This window comes from Urocitellus parryii, chromosome 9, assembly GCF_045843805.1.
Source record: "Urocitellus parryii isolate mUroPar1 chromosome 9, mUroPar1.hap1, whole genome shotgun sequence".
Lineage (NCBI taxonomy): Eukaryota > Metazoa > Chordata > Mammalia > Rodentia > Sciuridae > Urocitellus > Urocitellus parryii.
The window spans coordinates 134,798,646-134,815,879 of record NC_135539.1 but is presented as its reverse complement, the minus strand read 5'-3'; the positions used below and the strand labels follow the sequence as shown (position 1 = coordinate 134,815,879).

The 17,234-nt window shown below is 34.5% G+C and overlaps 1 protein-coding gene across 1 annotated transcript in view; it reads left to right on the top strand.

The window, feature by feature from the left end:
• Positions 1-17,234, top strand: part of Axdnd1 (axonemal dynein light chain domain containing 1) — an 85,944-nt gene that overhangs the window by 34,468 nt on the left and 34,242 nt on the right. Inside the window, exons 12-15 of the mRNA XM_026388475.2 lie at positions 729-830; positions 2,239-2,399; positions 3,734-3,809; positions 5,664-5,898. Coding sequence (XP_026244260.2) covers positions 729-830; positions 2,239-2,399; positions 3,734-3,809; positions 5,664-5,898 — 574 coding nt within the window. The remainder of the gene's footprint in view (positions 1-728; positions 831-2,238; positions 2,400-3,733; positions 3,810-5,663; positions 5,899-17,234) is intronic.

Genomic DNA, 17,234 nt, shown 5'->3' with positions numbered 1-17,234 from the left:
GCTATTAGACAAGGGATGTTGCAGCAGATTGAATGCAAAAGCAAATATGAGAATCAACTCTACTAGGCATATATTAAAAATACTTGTAAAAATGTAAAACAATAACATTTTATTCATTTTTTAAAAAATGTAGTTTGTTAAAATTCTATTTATATTAACATATAATGGATTTACTAACACTTTTAAGTGAATTGACAAATAAATATATATATTAAATAATTTTAGTTTAATTTCCAGTATAATAAATATAATTTCCAGTATAATAAATAGATGTAGTCCATACAGATAAAAGCACTTTGGAATCTTCAGTAGTTTTTTTTTTTTAAGTTGTTCTTTTAAGAGAGAGAATTTTAATATTTATTTTTTAGTTTTCAGCGGATACAACATCTTTGTTTGTATGTGGTGCTGAGGACCGAACCCGGGCCACACGCATGCCAGACGAGCGCGCTACCGCTTGAGCCACATCCCTAGCCCTTCAGTAGTTTTTTTGAGTATAAAGGGTTCTTGAGATCAAATTGTTTAAAAACCTCTACTATGTACTATACTTGAGTTTGGTTACAGTTCAGTAGTTTTAGAAAATGTGAATTTGTGATTCAATTAGTGGTTAAACAAAAAATTTTGATTCAGATAATGATTCAATGAAACATTGACATGTGAAACTACTATAATAAATTATAGTGATTTGTTAATGTTTTAGGTTCCTGATCATGGTACATTATTTTTTGTAGGTAATTGAAAGAAATAGAGTCATTTTGGCTAAAAGACTCTACCTCAATGAAAAAGGTTGGAATAAATATGCAAGGCATTTCATCATATTGCTGTCAAACAAGGTAAAGCTCAGTCCGCTTACATTATGGGAGAAGAGACTGCAGGTGTTGAGGGTTAGGACCCAAATATTGATTTGCTTTGTTAAATTTGCAAAATTTTAAATATAGTTTTATATTTGTGCTTTTTTTGTGAGTATAATGGAAAAAAATTTAAGGGAGAGTAAATTCCTCTTCTATTGTAATTCTGGTAATTTGAGCTTAATAACACTATGATGTTTTTCATAGAATTATTCTAGTAGTGTTTAAACTAAAAATAAAGTAAGTAGTTGTTTTATAGATACATTCTGTGCAAGTTTATCAGAAAATCCAATGATTTTTAGGGGGGGAGAAAAGGAAGGAACTGGAATTTAGTGTGTTTCTATTGAGTCAAACCATTTACACTTGTCATTTCCTTTAATTCTTAAAACAATTTGATGAGATATGTATTAGGGATTTTTTATAAGCACATGGATACTTTAAAATATATCTTTATTTAATTTATTTATTCTATGTGGTGCTGGGGATTGAACCCAGCGCCCTGCATGTGTCAGGCGAGCGCTCTATTGCTGAGCCACAATCCCAGCCCCAGGATTTTGTTTTAAACAGGTGTTTTTGTTTTTGTTTTTGTATTTTTTTTTTTTGACCAAAAGAACTGAGAAGAATGATGTAGAGGGGGAAAAGTTTATTTGACACTCAAGTTTTAGAGGTCTCAGTCCACGGTTTGCAGATTCCATACCTGAGGACCGAAGATGAGGCAGACTATCATGGCAGGAGGGTGGGGCAGAAGAAAGCAGCTCAAAACACAGCAACCAGAAAGCAGAGAGAATTTCATTCCCCAGGGACAAAATATAAACCCCAAAGGCACACCCCAGTAACCTACCTCCTCCAGCTACATCTAGCTCGCCTAGTTAATTCATATCTGTGGATTAATACACTGATTGGGTCACACCTCTCATAATCATTTCACCTCTGAAAATTCTTACATTGTCTCACACATGAGTTTTGGGGGGATGCCTCATATCTAAACCACAACAGGTTGCTAATTTATGGATAACAAGAATTAACTTCAAATAGATTAAATAATGTTACTCAAGGTTGCACAGCCAGTGAATGTCTAGGATTCACATTTGATCCTGTCTGGCTTCCTGGTTCTTGTTATTGCCAGTGTATCACCTGCCCCTGTGAAAGTCCATGTTTGGAAAATTTGGTCCATGTTTCAGAAGGAAGAAGTCTTATCCCTAATATTTAAAGTATCATTGAAAATTATGTCACTAATGATATTTTGAAAGAGGAATTTCTTCATAAAGTTTTGAAAAATTTGCTATGGATTGTTCGAAGTATTGTAATATTAAAAATGGCCTGGTTAATATTAATAATGTTAATAAATATTTGTTACATGAATAAGTGGATAATTAGATTCTGTGCATTTTAGGACACTGTAGACCTTGCAGTGTTACAGAAGTTGACAGTGAAATGGAAAATCTCAATGAACAAATTTAAAAAGGAGGCGGAACGAAACGAAGAATCTACGAAGGAGACATTGCAGATAATTAAAGATGGCCTTATCAAATGGCAGCAGTTCTTCGTAAATAAGTGGGTCTCCAAGAATCTTTTTTTTCTGATTTTATCATATCGCATCTGATAACTCAGTCCAATTCTCTCTATCTCTTTCTCTCCCACTTTGTAATTACTCTAACATTGATATTAGGGAAATTAACCAGCATCCCTTACTAGGGCAGAATGCTGTTACGGACCTTGAACACTTTGGTGGTTTGTAGTGCTCATTATTTCCGAGGTCCCTCTTGATCTCCTTGCCTTACTGCTGTTGCCTTCATTTAAAAAAACAAATTTTTTTTAGTTGTCAATGGACCTTTATTTTCTTTGTTTATATAAAGTGCTGAGAATCAAACCTAGTGCCTCACACATGTGAGGCAAGCACTGAGCCCCAGCCCCTGTTGCCTTCATTTAAGTCCAACTATTTTTCTTTTCTCTCTTTTTAAAATAAAGTCAATTTATGTTATTTCTGTTGGCACACTTGAATATCCAAATATCTGAATATTTGCAAATTCTGTAGCATAGAATCAATGGGTGACATTTACAGAAAGATCAATTTTGATTGAATATCATATTTTTTAATGATTAGAGTACTTATAATGGAAGAAGCTAATAATAAGTTAGTGAAGTTGAGAATGGATGAATCACTATCCAAAGTATAATGGGCATCTATAATTTGGATATAGACAGGATAATTTCTAAGTATTTTTTCTTCACCTTTAAGATACATTGTCAAAGAAACATCTTTTAGGTACCATTTCTGTGTCAAGTTGAGTACATTAGTTTCAGTTTTTCACAAACCCTAAAAGGTTTCCCACTTAGTAGACTGGAAGTTCTGGAAACGGAAACTGGTATATCTCCAGGCTGATTGCTGCTGCCATGTGCATACTTCTCTGACTCTTATCTGTGAGACTAGCACGGTTGGCCATAATTCACTCTTCTTTTTTAAAAATAGGCTTTCCTTCTGAGACTCTGGAGAAATCAAAAGAAGCTCCTGTACGTGTCAGGAATTCTTCTTATATTGATCTAGTTTTGAGTTCCCAAGGCTACAGCCCACCCTTTTAAAAAGATACTATTGTTTCCCATGGGCCTGTGACAATTGCTCAGGTTCACTTAGAATCTAAAAATAAAAATAAAAAATATGTATGTGTAAATTTAAAGATGAATGCTCACAGTGAAGCCCACTAATTTATATAATAAATACAATTTTATTATGTTAATAAAAAATAAGGATGATTGTCTATGGGGTGAGGGTTGAATCTGGAAAACATGCCTAAAAATTGTTGAGGAGAATTGTTACTGTATGGACCTATGATTTTCTTCGTTTATACCTCATTCTAAGACCTTTCTCTTGCTCTTTTTTCTTCTTCCAGTGCAAAAGACATTTTATCCTCTAATAAGGAAAATTTATGCAATTTAGTTCTTTCAGACTTCAGGCAATGGCAAAGGGTAAGACTTTCTAAAAACAGCTTGGAAATTGAAGTGTTGGTTGTAAAATTGAAACTCCTCACCTCCATCTGAGTTACAGCTTATCCTTTAAAAGTACCATTATTAGTTTTATGAAAGACAAAACAGAAAGACCACAATGATTTAAAAATATGCTTAAACATTGTAAATTCTATTTCAGATTTTGGGATAAAATAAAGTTAGGCTGCTAGTGGGAACAAAGGGATCAGATACCTGGGTAGCAGTGAGGGAGTAGTTCAGAGTCTGTCATTTGGACACAAGTAACATTTGTGCTTATTTTGACACAAATCTGGCTTTTGTCTTAAGGACAAATTGGACTTTAAAAATTAATAACATATTCTTTGCATGATGGTACATGCCTGTAATAGTGGCTTGGGAGACTGAGGCAGGAGAATCTCGAGTTCAAAGCCAGCCTCAGCAATAGCAAGGTACTAAGCAACTCAGTGAGACCCTGTCTCTAAATAAAATACAAAATAGGGCTGGGGATATGGCTCAGTGGTGGAGTGCCCCTGAGTTCAATCCCCAGTACCCCCCCCACCAAGAAAAATTAATAACATCTTTTTTACTGTAGTAAAACATACATAATATTAAATATATATTTTTAATCACATCTTTTAATTAATCACATCTTCTTTAAAAATATTTATTTTTGTTTTAGTTTTAAGTGGACACAATATCTTTATTTTATTTTTATGTGGTGCTGAGAATCAAACTCACACATGCTAGGCGAGTGCGCTACCACTTGAGCCACATCCCCAGCCCTAATTACTTCTTTTAAAATGGGGTTGACCTTTGAAAATAAGTTTCATTAATTAAATTATTATGTTACAGTAGTCTGCCCAAAACATACTAAACTGAAATACTTCCAAGGTTAATAGCAAATTCAGGATCTAATGAAATCTCATCTAGATTCCCAAGAACCCATTTTCTTTGTTTTTGGGATCACAATATTCTCATGTTTGTGGTCTATATACTATATATCTACTTTAGAGACTTTTTACTATATACCGGCAGTTTTGATATACATAGATAAAATTTTAAAAGTCATGTTTACCAGGAATAATAATAATTGTCATTATTAAAAACTTATTCTTTGTTAGGCTGAAAGTGCTTTCCATGTGTTATCTTACTTTTTGGCAACTATATGGTGCAGATCTTGTAATCCTTATCTTACATATGCAGAAATGAAAGCATAGAAGTGTTAAATTACTTAAGTTATCTATGAATAGTAAGTGGTACAGTGAGCATTTGAATCTGGGTCTAACTCCAAAATTCTTACTCTTAGTTGGTCTGTTAAAATTCTTCCTTACAGTGATTACTCTTAATAAAAGGTGGGTGATAAATCTATTTATCTGAGTAACAAATAATGACAAACTTTATGTCTAAATTGTTCTTTATTTTTTTCACTAATATTATTGGTATTTCTTGTTTAGGAGTTGGACTTGGGAGAGACCAATAAATTTTATATGAATCAAACACTTATTCATGCTAGCAAATTTTCCAGTATAATGGGGATCATGTAAACAGACGTATTACAACCTTGCTATAATAAAACATGTTCAGCTCTTTAGGACTTAGCCTGTCCCTCATAGGATTCAATATAATGATTTTCATCCTGGCAAACTGTGCATTATTTCATAGGTATTAAAATTAAGTTAAATTTATATTGCTTTTAAAAATGAAATACTTTCATACACCACTTTTTTGGAGAAGAAATGGTATGAACAATAGTAAAATGGCTATGTAACTCCAAAGTAATCAAGGGAACTGGGGAATAAGGATCTAGGTAGACTTTGATGAATAATGTGCTACTTCCTCCTCCTCTTTATTCTCTAGATGCTGGCTGAACAGAAGGAAAAGTATACTGGGGATGCTCTAATGTCAAAACATGATACCCTCAAGATTATTAAACATTTACAGGAAAACTGGGTGAATATTGGGCTTGGAATTTTTAGTCGCCATAAAAATATGGAGGGGGAGGTGCCACCAGAGCGACGGGACATGGAGGACATTTTGAAAAGCATAGGAAAACTCTACAAAGAATATGAAATAAGAATAAGTGGAGATAATGGTAAGAAAAAAAAACAATGACAATTTCTTAGGACTAGAAAGCATTTTAACAGTAATTATTATTTTGAATTTATTTAGTAGCTAAAATGAAAGTGATCATATTGTTTTAAAAACAAGCTGATTAAAGCATTGAGCATTATTTTATTGAGGTTAATTTACATATACAATATAAATCACCTATTTAAATTGTACAGAATGTATTCAGTCAGGTGTATCTGTTATTACATTTTGATTATTTATTTTTTTATCACAATCAATTTTAGAATATTTTTATCACGGTATAAATAAACCTATATCCTTTAGCTTTTACCCTTATCTCCCCATTGCTAACCTAGTCTTAAGTCTACCTCTGTCCCTATAGATTTCCCAGTTCTGGCCTTTCACGTGACTGAAATCATATACTTTGTGATCTTACATAATTATAAAAGACTTCTTTCACTTGGCTTTATGTTTTCAGGTTTCACTTGTGTTGTGGTATGTATCACTACTTCATTCACTTTTATGGCCAAATAATATTCCATTGCATATGTATGTCACATTTTATTAGTTCATCCATTGATAGACATTTTGGTTGCTTTCTTGTCTTGGCTATTATGAATACAAATGCTGGTATAGTCATTTGTGTACACATTTCTGTGTGGACATGTGTTTGCTTTTCATTTCTGTTTGATGTATCCCCAAGAGTGGAATTCCTGTTCATTTGGTAACACTATATTGAACTTTTGGAGACTGCCACAGTTTTTAAAGAGGCTGCATTATTTTACATTCCCACTAGCAAGTATGAGGGTTCTGATATTACTACACTTGTGGTTTTCTTAATTTTTTTTATTCTTGCCATAGTAGTGTGTGTGAAATAAATATCTTATGGTTATGATTTATGTTTTCCTGATGACAGATTATTTCAGGCATATTTAAAAGGCTCTTTGACTATTTGTATATTTTCTTTGGGTTAAGTGTACATTCAGATCTTTTTCTCATGTTTTAATCCAGTCATGTTTTATGATTGAGTTGTAAGAGTTCTTTATATATTCTGGATACAAGTCCTTTTTCAGATATCTGAACTGCAAATATCTCCTCCCACTCTGTAGGTTGTCTTCATTTTCTTGATAGTGTCCTATTATTGATAGCATTTTTGCTGTCATAACTAAAAATCCTTTGCCAAATTCAAAGTCATGAAGGTTTTGTCCATTTTATCTAGGTCATATAATTTTTTAGCACAGTTGTTCATGGGATTTATTTATAATTTTTTTTTATTTCTGTAGAGTTGGTAGTTGTTCCCTTTTTCATTTCTGATTCTAGTAAATTGAGTTTTCAGGCTTTTTCTTTGTAAAACTAGGTAAAGATTTTTCAAAATTTTTTTATCTTTGCAAAGAACCAGCTTTTGGATTCATTTATTCTGTATATTGTGTTTCTTTTCTCTATGTCATTATTTTTCACTATAGTTATAATTATTTCCTTCCTTCTGGTTGCTTTTGGTTTAGTTTGTTTTCTTATTTTTAGTGTCATATGATGAAAGGCTAGATTATTGATTTCTTTCTTCTTTCTTAATTTAGGCACTCAGAGCTATAAATTATCCTTTTTAGATCTGCTTTTCCTAATTTCCATAAGTATGGGTATGCTATATTTTTCATTTTATTCATCTCTAGTATTTTATGAGTTTCCTTTTCTGGTTCAGTGGCTATCTGGAATGTTATTTCCACACATTTTTGAGTTTCCTAAATTTTTCTATTATTGAATTCCAATTTCATTCTATTGTTGGTTGATATACTTGACATTATTTCTGTCCTTTTAATTTTATTGAGGTTTGTTTTATGGCCTAGCACCTTGTCTTCTTGGAGAACGAATGTTCTTGTGTATTTGATAAGAATGCAAGTTTGTTGGGTAGAGTGTTGTATAACTGTCTGTTAGGTCTATTTGGTTTTATAATGCTGTTTAAGTCTCATATTTCCTTGTTGAACCTCTGTTAATATTTTTGTGGGTAGGGTATTGGAGTCACTATTATGTTTTAATTACATACTTCTTTTATTTCTCTTAGTTTTTGATTTATATATTGTGGTGCTGTGTTATTGGATGCATACAAGTTTATAATTGTTTAGCTTATTCATGATTTGACCCTTTCATCAGTATAAAGTATTACTTTATTTTTAGTAATTTTTTTTTATTTTAAAGTTTATTTTTCTGATATTATTTGTTTTCTGATTTGTTTTTCCAATGGTTGCTATATGGTGGTATACTTTTTTTTTTCTCCTCCTGGTATTTCTGAGCTACATCCTCAATAAAGCTGTGCCTGATTTTAGTGTAATAGTAGAAGACACATTGAAGAAGGCAGTGAAGAATTACACACATCATCCCTCCTGCAATTCCATGCAGAACAGTGTGAAAAGAGATACTTTCACGTGGGGAGGGAGAGAGAATTAAGTCCACACCTTAGACTTAAAACCTAGTACCAGGTCCACCAAGATGAAACCAAATGCCAGACAGGACCCCATAGCCCCTCTCCTTGGGCCAGTACTTGCAGACTGAGCTTCTAAACCCTTCATAGCATGGTAGCCATGGGAATGCTGCCACCACCTCTTCCCCAACCTTGAGCAGAAGCTTAAAGTAAGACTTGAACTACAGGGGAGCAAGGACAGGAAAGTAAACAAGACTGCCATGGAGCTCAGAGTAGAATCTACTTCCATTAGACCCAGCACAATATAGAGCCCAAATGTCCCAATTCCTAGGCCAGTTCTAATAGAAGCCTCTAGTCCTGCCTCAAGCATCAGTCAGAGAGATATATCCTAGTAGAATGAACTCATGTTTCATCCTGCATCACTGCCAACTGTATCAGGCCTAATGTGCACCCTGGAGACTGCATATATCTTTGTGGTTGTCAGACTTAGGTGTAACCCAGCTTAGTGTCAGCCTGGGCAGCCAAGGACTTGCCTCCACCATCCCTCCTCCAACCTCAGGCAGACAGCAAGAAGTAAGACACCACTAGTAGGGGGAGTAGGGCAGGAAAGTGAACACAGAACCATGTCTTGGAACTCAGTGCCAGGCTGGTAAAACCTAACATTGGGAAGATCCTAATGGTCCCTATCCCCAGTGCCTACCCAGTGGAGCTTTTGGATCCACCTGGTGCCAGATGACTTCACTGAAGATTTCTAAAAAATATTTAAAAGATAACCAATACCACTTCTTATTAAATTATTCCAAAAAATTGAAGAGGAGGAAATTCTTCCAAACTCATTCTGTAAGGCCAGCATTACCCTGATACTACAAGCAGACAAGGCAGCAATGAAAGAAAGTGATAGGCCCATATCCTTGATGAACATAGATGAGGAAATCCTTGCCAAAATACTAACAAATCAAATCCAACAGCACATTAAAAAGATCATCAAATCATGCTCAGTAACACATGCTTGTAGTCTTAGGTACTTGGGAGACTGAGGTAGGAATATTGCTTGAGCCCAGAAGTTCAAGGCCACTCGGGAAAACAAATCAGTAATGCCACATCAATTGAAAGGCAAAAACCTTGTGATTTTCTCAATAGATTCAGAAAGGCATTTAATAAAATTCAGCATCCTTTCATGATAAAAACTCAACAAATTAGGTACAGAAGGAACGTATCTCCACATAATAAAGGTCAGATACAAGCCAACAGCTAACATCACATACTGAATGGGAAAAGTTGAAGTCTTTGTAAGATCTGTAACAAGACAATGATGCCCACTTTTACCACTTATTCTACATAGTACTGGAAGTCTTAGAGCAACTAAGCGAGAGAAAGAAATGAGGCGTTTAAATTGCATTGGGGGACATCAAACTCTAACTGTATGCAGATGACATGATCTCATATATAGAAAACTTTAAAGACTACCAAAAAACTATTGGAATGTAAATTCAGCAAAGTAACAGAGCAGAAAATTAATATGCGAAAGTCAGTAGCCATTACTATACATTGATAGTGAATTATCTGAAAAAGAAACCAATAATGCAATTCCATTTCCAGTATTTACAAAACAACACAACAATAAAAAACAAACCAAATCCTAGTAATAAATTTTAAATCAAAGAAATGAAAGATCTCTACAATGAAAACTATAAAATGGGAAAGAAACTAAAGAGAACACAAATAAATGGAAAGATACCCTCTGTTCATGGATTGGAAGAATCAGTATTCTTAAAATGTCCATACTGCTCAGAGTGATCCACAGATTTAATATAATCCTATCAAAATACAAATGAGATTATTTATAGAGCTAAAAAATCCTAAAATTTGTATGAAACCACAGAAAACAGATAGGGAAAGCAGTCTTGAACAAAAAGAACAAAGCATGAGGCATCGTAGTACCTAATTTCAAAATATACAACAAAGCTATAGTAATTGAAAACAGCATGCTATTGGCATAAAAAAGAGCACATCAATAAATGGAACAGAATACTAGAAGTATACCCATGTATCTACAAGCATATGACCTTTGATTAGGTTTATAGAACATGCATTGGAAGAAAGTCTTCTTAATAAATGATGCTGGAGAAATTGGATATCCATATGAAAAAGAATGAAACTAGACCTTTATCTCTCACTATATTAAAAAAACTCAAAATGAATTAAAAACTTTTAAGACCTGAAATGATGCCCTAGAATTAAGAATATAGAGTATATAGTTAATACAATGGCACTTATGATGAATGGATGGTGAAAAGACAAGTACAGAATCTAAGAAACTACAACAGTCTCTTCAAGTTGAGAAAGTTCCCTTCTAACAACTGGTTTCTTGAGTATTTCTATCATGAATGTTATTAGTTTTTGTCATATGTGTCTATTGAGATGATCATGTAGTTTTGGCTCTTTATTTTTATGGTGCATTACACTGGTTGGTTTTTATTAAGCCAGCCTTACATTTCTGGGATAAATCCAAGTTGGTCACATGTATAATACTTTTATATGTGACTGGATTTAGTTTCCTAGTATTTTGTTAAGAATTTCTGTGTAAATTGATAAGGGATAGTGGTCAATAGTTTTCTTGTAATGTCTTTGGTATTAGTCTCAGAATTCATTGGCAGGTGTTCTCTCCTCTTTTAATTTTGGAAGAGTTTTTGAAAGAATGGTGTTAATTCTTTTTAAATGTTAGTTAAAATTCAAATAATATCTCATCTGTTTTTAGGTTTCTTTGTGTTGTACTGGTAATGGAACCCAGGGATGCTTTACCACTAACCTATATTCCCGGCTATTTTTATTTTTTATTTTGAGACAGGGCTTACTAAGTTGCTCAGGTTGGCCTCTAACTTGCCATCTTCCTGACTTAGCTTCCCACAGGATTATCAGCATGTGCTACTGCACTTGGCTCCTAGGCTTCTCATTGTGATTTTTTTGAGTATTAAACTAATCTCTTTCCTCCTCATAAGTCTACTTTGATTTTCTGTTTCTTCTTCCATCAATCATTTCTTTTTGTATGACTTTTTGTTGTTGAATGTTGGACATTATGAATGAAAAAGTCTATAGAAAATTGGAGACTCTGGATGATGCTATGTTCCACAGAATGACTATTTACTTTTTCTTCTGGAAGGACATTTAAAATAGGGAAATATTACCTTAATTTTAGCAGGGACTGAGTCTGACTAAAGGTTTTGTGAGGGCTGATGTCTTTCTGTTCCACCCTCATCCTTAAGGTATAGTGAGTATTTCAAGGATTCAGGGGTCCCAAGTGAAAACCTCTGTTCCTTAGATTCTGAGCTTCAATTTTATCTACACCCCAGTGCCCACCCCTGTAGAGTGAACTAATATCACAGCTTGCCATGGAGATGTTAAAAATTCCTTCCCCACAAACCCATGAAAGACCTTAAAAATCCATCAAGGTACTTTATTCTTTTTTTCTTTATTTTTTGGGGGGAGTGGTACTGGAAATTGAACTCAGGGACATTCGACCACTGAGTCACATCCCCAGCTCTGTTTTATATTTTATTAGAGACAAAGTCTCACTGAATTGCTTAGTGCCTCACTAAATTGCTGAGGCTGGCTTTGAACTCATGATCTTCCTGCCTTCCCCACCTGAGGTGCTGGGATTACAGGCATGCACCACCACACCTGGCCCATAAAGGTATTTTATTCAGTGTATCATGTGTTCTTTAAGAATCCTTCCCAGGCTGGGCATGGTGGCTCAGGAAGCTGAGACAGGATGATCACAGGTTTAAAACCAGCTTCAGCAAAAAGTAAAAAGGGCTGGATGTGGCTTGGTGGTTATGTGCCTCTGGGTTCGATCCCCAGTATCAAAACAAAACAAAACAACAATCAAAAACTTCCCAGTTAAGGGTTCCAGGCAACCTTGATCCATTGACTGGCACTGATGTTCAATTTTTTTTTTTTATTGTTGGTAGTTCAAAACATTACACAGTTCTTAATATATCATATTTCACAGCTTGATTCAAGTGGGTTATGAACTCCCATTTTTACCCCGTATACAGATTGCTGTATCACATCAGTTACACTTCCATTTAAAACTACTCTACATGGGAAAACAATTATAATTTTCTGTAGCAACAATAACATAGTTTTAAAAAGAATGGCAAGATTTACCCATGAGAGTATATAGCTGGCAAAAAAAATGAATTAGCAAATTTGTTTAAAATCAATGAGGAAGTAAAAATGATGAACGATGGCAGAATTAACAGTTCATTTTGAATACTCATAAAAGATCTATGTTTACTGATGAATGCAATGATAATATTTTCATTAAGGACTAGAAAAACTATTGGTTTTTAAATTATTATATAACTCAGGGAAAAGGAGCACTTTTATTTTTTATTTTGAGGATATATTCTGTGATCTCACAATTAATCAGTCTACTGGATCCATATAAGGATCCAAACTCAGTCTTTGTTCAGGTTAAAAACTATAAACTTGAGATCCACTCACACCGGCCTCTGCAGGGCCCACATACAGAGTGGGCCAGGTCCACCCCTTTCCCAGCTGGGCAGACACTCACTGTAGCCTAGCCTCTGGTACAGGACCACCACCCCTTCTGACCCGTGCACTACCCTGAGAGCCAGCTGAGATCCAGCCCAGGCAGCTCACAACACCCCACCTGGGATCCAGTATTTAAGTAGGCCTGGTTCATTCCTCCCCCAGCAGGGCAGACACTGCCAGAGCCTAGCCTTTGGCACAAGACCACCCCTTCCTACCAGCAGACTATCTCAGGGGGTCAAGCCCAGAGGCCCAGATACACACACTTCAACTTACTCAGATCCCAGACACAGGATGCAGTAGCATCCATTGAGGGACATCAACAGGGTCTGGAAGCCCAACATCAAGGTGTGAGGTACAGAGAATCTGCACAGGTACTACAAGAATATAGGGAAGAAATTGTAATGTCTCAGATCTGCACTGCAAGAAAGGAACACACATAGAAAACATGGAAAAAAAAAAAAAGGGAGGAAAGTGCCCCCAACAAACCAGGACACTATAATAACAGAACCCATGGACAGCAAAGTTGATGAAATGTCAGAGAAGGAGTTCAAAAGGTTCATAATTAAAGAATTAAAGAATGACCTAAATGAGCAAATAGAAGCAAAAACTGATCACTCCAACAATGAGATAAGAGAGCAAATATAGCTAGCAAAAGATTACTTTGAGAGAGAGACCCTGAAAAAAAATCAGTCAGAAATTCTTGAAATGAAGGATACAATAAATCAAATAAAAAACTCAATAGAAAGCATAACCAACAGACTAGATCACTTGGAAGAAAGAACGTGAACATCAGATAATGAAGACAAAGTATACAATCTGGAAAATAAAGTTGATCACATAGTGAAGACAATTAGAAACCATGAACAGAACATCCAAGAATTATGGGACAGCATCAAAAGATCAAATCTAAGAGTTATTGGGATAGAGGAAGGCACAGAATTTCAAACCAAAGGAATGAACACTCTCTTCAATGAGATAACACCAGAAAATTTTCCAAGCATGAAGAATGAATTGGAAAACCAAATACAAGAGGGTTTCAGGACACCAAATGTACAAAATTACAACAGATCTACACCAAGGCACATTATAATGAAAATGCCCAGCATACAGAATAAGGATAGAATCTTAAAAGCTGCAAGAGAGAAGAATCAGATCACATTTAGATGGAGATCAACTCATATCTCAGCAGATTTTTCAACCCAGACCCTCAAAGCCAGGAGATTGTGGGACAACATATACCAAGCTCTGAAAGAAAATGGATGCCAACCAAGAATCTTATATCCAGCAAAACTAAGCTTTAGATTTGATGATGAAATAAAAACCTTCCATGGTAAACAAAAATTAAAAGGATTTACAACTAGAAAGCCTGCACTATAGAACATCCTCAGCAAAATATTCCAAGAAGAGGAAATGAAAAACAATAATGAAAATCAGCAGAGGGAGGGATTACACTAAAGGAAAATCTAATCAGAGGAGAAATCAAGTCACATTAAATACCAAAAATAAACAAAAATGGCTAAGAATACAAATCATGTCTCAATAATAACCCTGAATGTTAATGGCCTAAATTCACCAATCAAAAGACATAGACTAGCAGATTGGATAAAAAAAAAAAAAAGATCCATATGCTGCCTCCAAGAGACACATCTCCTAGAAAAAGAAATTCACAGACTGAAGGTGAAGGGTTGGGGAAAATCATACCACTCACATGAACTGTGGAAGCAAGCAGTGGTTTTCATCCTCATTTCAAATAAAGTGGACTTCAAACTGAAGTCAATCAGAAAGGATAAAGAAGGACACTACATACTCCTCAAGGGAACCATACACCAAAAGACTTAACAATTGTAAATATATATGCCCCAAACAACAGAGCAGCTATGTTCATCAAACTCAAGTTCAAGAGTCAAATAGACTACAACAAAATAATTTTGGGTGACTTTAACACATCTCTTTCATCACTAGATAGATCTTCGAAACAAAAGCTGAACAAAGAAACTATAGAACTCAACAATATAATCAATAACAGACTTAACTGACATATAGAATATTCCAGTCTTCAATGAGATAATTTTCCTCTCTCTAAAATAGACCATATGCTTTGCCACAAAGCAACTCTTAGCAAATATAAAAAAGTAGAGATATTACCCTGCATTCTATCAGATCATAATGGAATGAAATTAGAAATCAATGATAAAATAAGAAATAAAATCCACTCCAACACCTGGAAACTAAATAATATACTACTGAATGAAAAATGGGTTACAAAAGACATCGAGTAGATTAAAAAGTTTTTAGAAGTGAATGATACATTCACAGATACAACATATCAAAATCTCTGGGACAATATGAAAGCAGTTCTAAGAGGAAAGTTCATTGCATGGAGTTCATTCCTTAAAAGAAGAAAAAGTCAACAAATGACTTAACATTATATCTCAAAGCCCTAGAAAAAGAACAAATCAACACCAAAAGCAACAGAAGACAGGAAATAATTAAAATCAGAGCTGAAATCAATGAAATTGAAATAAAAGAAACAATTGAAAAAAATTGACAGAACAAAAAGTTGGTTCTTTGAAAAAAAAATAAAATTGACAGACCCTAAGCTATGCTAATGAAGAGAAGGAGAGAGAAAAATCACTAACATATGTGATGAAAAAGGAAATACCATGACAGACACTACAGAAATACAGAAGATAATTAGAAATTATTTTGAAAACCTGTAATCCAATGAAATAGAAAATATCAAAGGCATCGATATACATAAAATACAGAATTTAAACAGATTAGTTTCAAGTGATGAAATAGAAGATGTCATCAAAAGACTACCAAGTAAGAAAAGCCCAGGACTGGATGGATACAAAGCCCAGTTCTACAAAACCTTTAAAGAAGAACTAATACTAATACTCTCCAATTTATTTCAGGAAATAGAAAAAGAGGCAGCACTTCCAAACTTATTCTATGAAGCCAATATCACTCTAAAACCAGGCAAAGATACATCAAAAAGAGAAAACTTCAGATCAATATCTCTAATGAACATAAATGCAAAAATTCTTAATAAAATTCTGGCACATCAGAAAACATCAAAAAGGATCATGCACCATGAATGAGTGGGATTCATCCCAGGGATGTAATTTTGGTTCAACAAATGGAAATCAATAAATGTAATTCATCACATCAATAGTCTTAAAGATAAGAATCATATGATCATCTCCATAGATGCAGAGAAAGCATTTGACAAAATACAGCACCCCTTTATGTTCAAAACACTAGAAAATTTTGGGATAACAGGAACATATCTCAACATCATAAAGGCTATCTATGCTAAGCTCCAGGCCAACATCATTCTAAATGGAGAAAAATTGAGAGCATTCTCTCTAAAAACTGGAACAAGACAGGGATGCTCTCTTTCACCACTTCATTTAACATAGTTCTTGAAACACTGGCCAGAGCAACTAGACAGATGAAAGAAATTAAAGGGATTCACATAGGAAAAGAAGAACTCAAATTGGCACTATTTGCTGATGATATGTTTCTATACCTGGAAGACCATAAAAGTTCCACCAGAAAACTCCTAGAACTAGTAAATAAATCCAGCAAAACAGCAGGATATAAAATCAACACCCATAAATCAAAGGCATTTCTGTAAATCAGTGATAAATCCTCAGAAAGGGAAATGAGAAAAACTACCCCATTCTCGGTAGCCTCAAAAAAACTTGGGAATCAACAAAATAGGGGAAAGATCTATATAATGAAAATTACAGAACCCTAAAGAAAGAAATCAAAGAATACTTTAGAAGATGGAAAGATCTACCTTGGTCTTGAATAGGCAGAATTAATATTATCAAAATGACAATACTTCCAAAAGCACTATACAGATTTAATTCAATTCCAATCAAAATCCCAATGACATTCCTCATAGAAATAGAGAAAGCAATCATGAAATTCATCTGGAAAGTAAGAGACCCAGAATAGCTAAAGCAATCCTTAGCAGGAAGAGTGAAGCAGATGGCATCCCTATACCAGCCCTTAAACTATACTACAGAGTAATAGTAACAAAAATAGCATGGTATTTGCACCAAAACAGACTGGTAGACCAGTGGTACAGAATAGAGGACACAGAGACTAACCCACAAAACTACAAGTATTTTATATTAGACAAAAGTGCCAATAACATGCATTGGAGAAAAGATAGCCTCTTTAACAAATGGTGCTGGGAAAACTGGAAATCCACATGCAACAAAATGAAATTAAACCCCTATCCATCATCGTGCACAAAACTCAAAATGGATCAAGGACTTAGGAATACAACCAAAGACCCTGCGTTTAATAGAAGAAAATGTAGGCCTTAATCTCCATCATGTGGGATTAGGCCTCAACTTCTTTAATAAGAC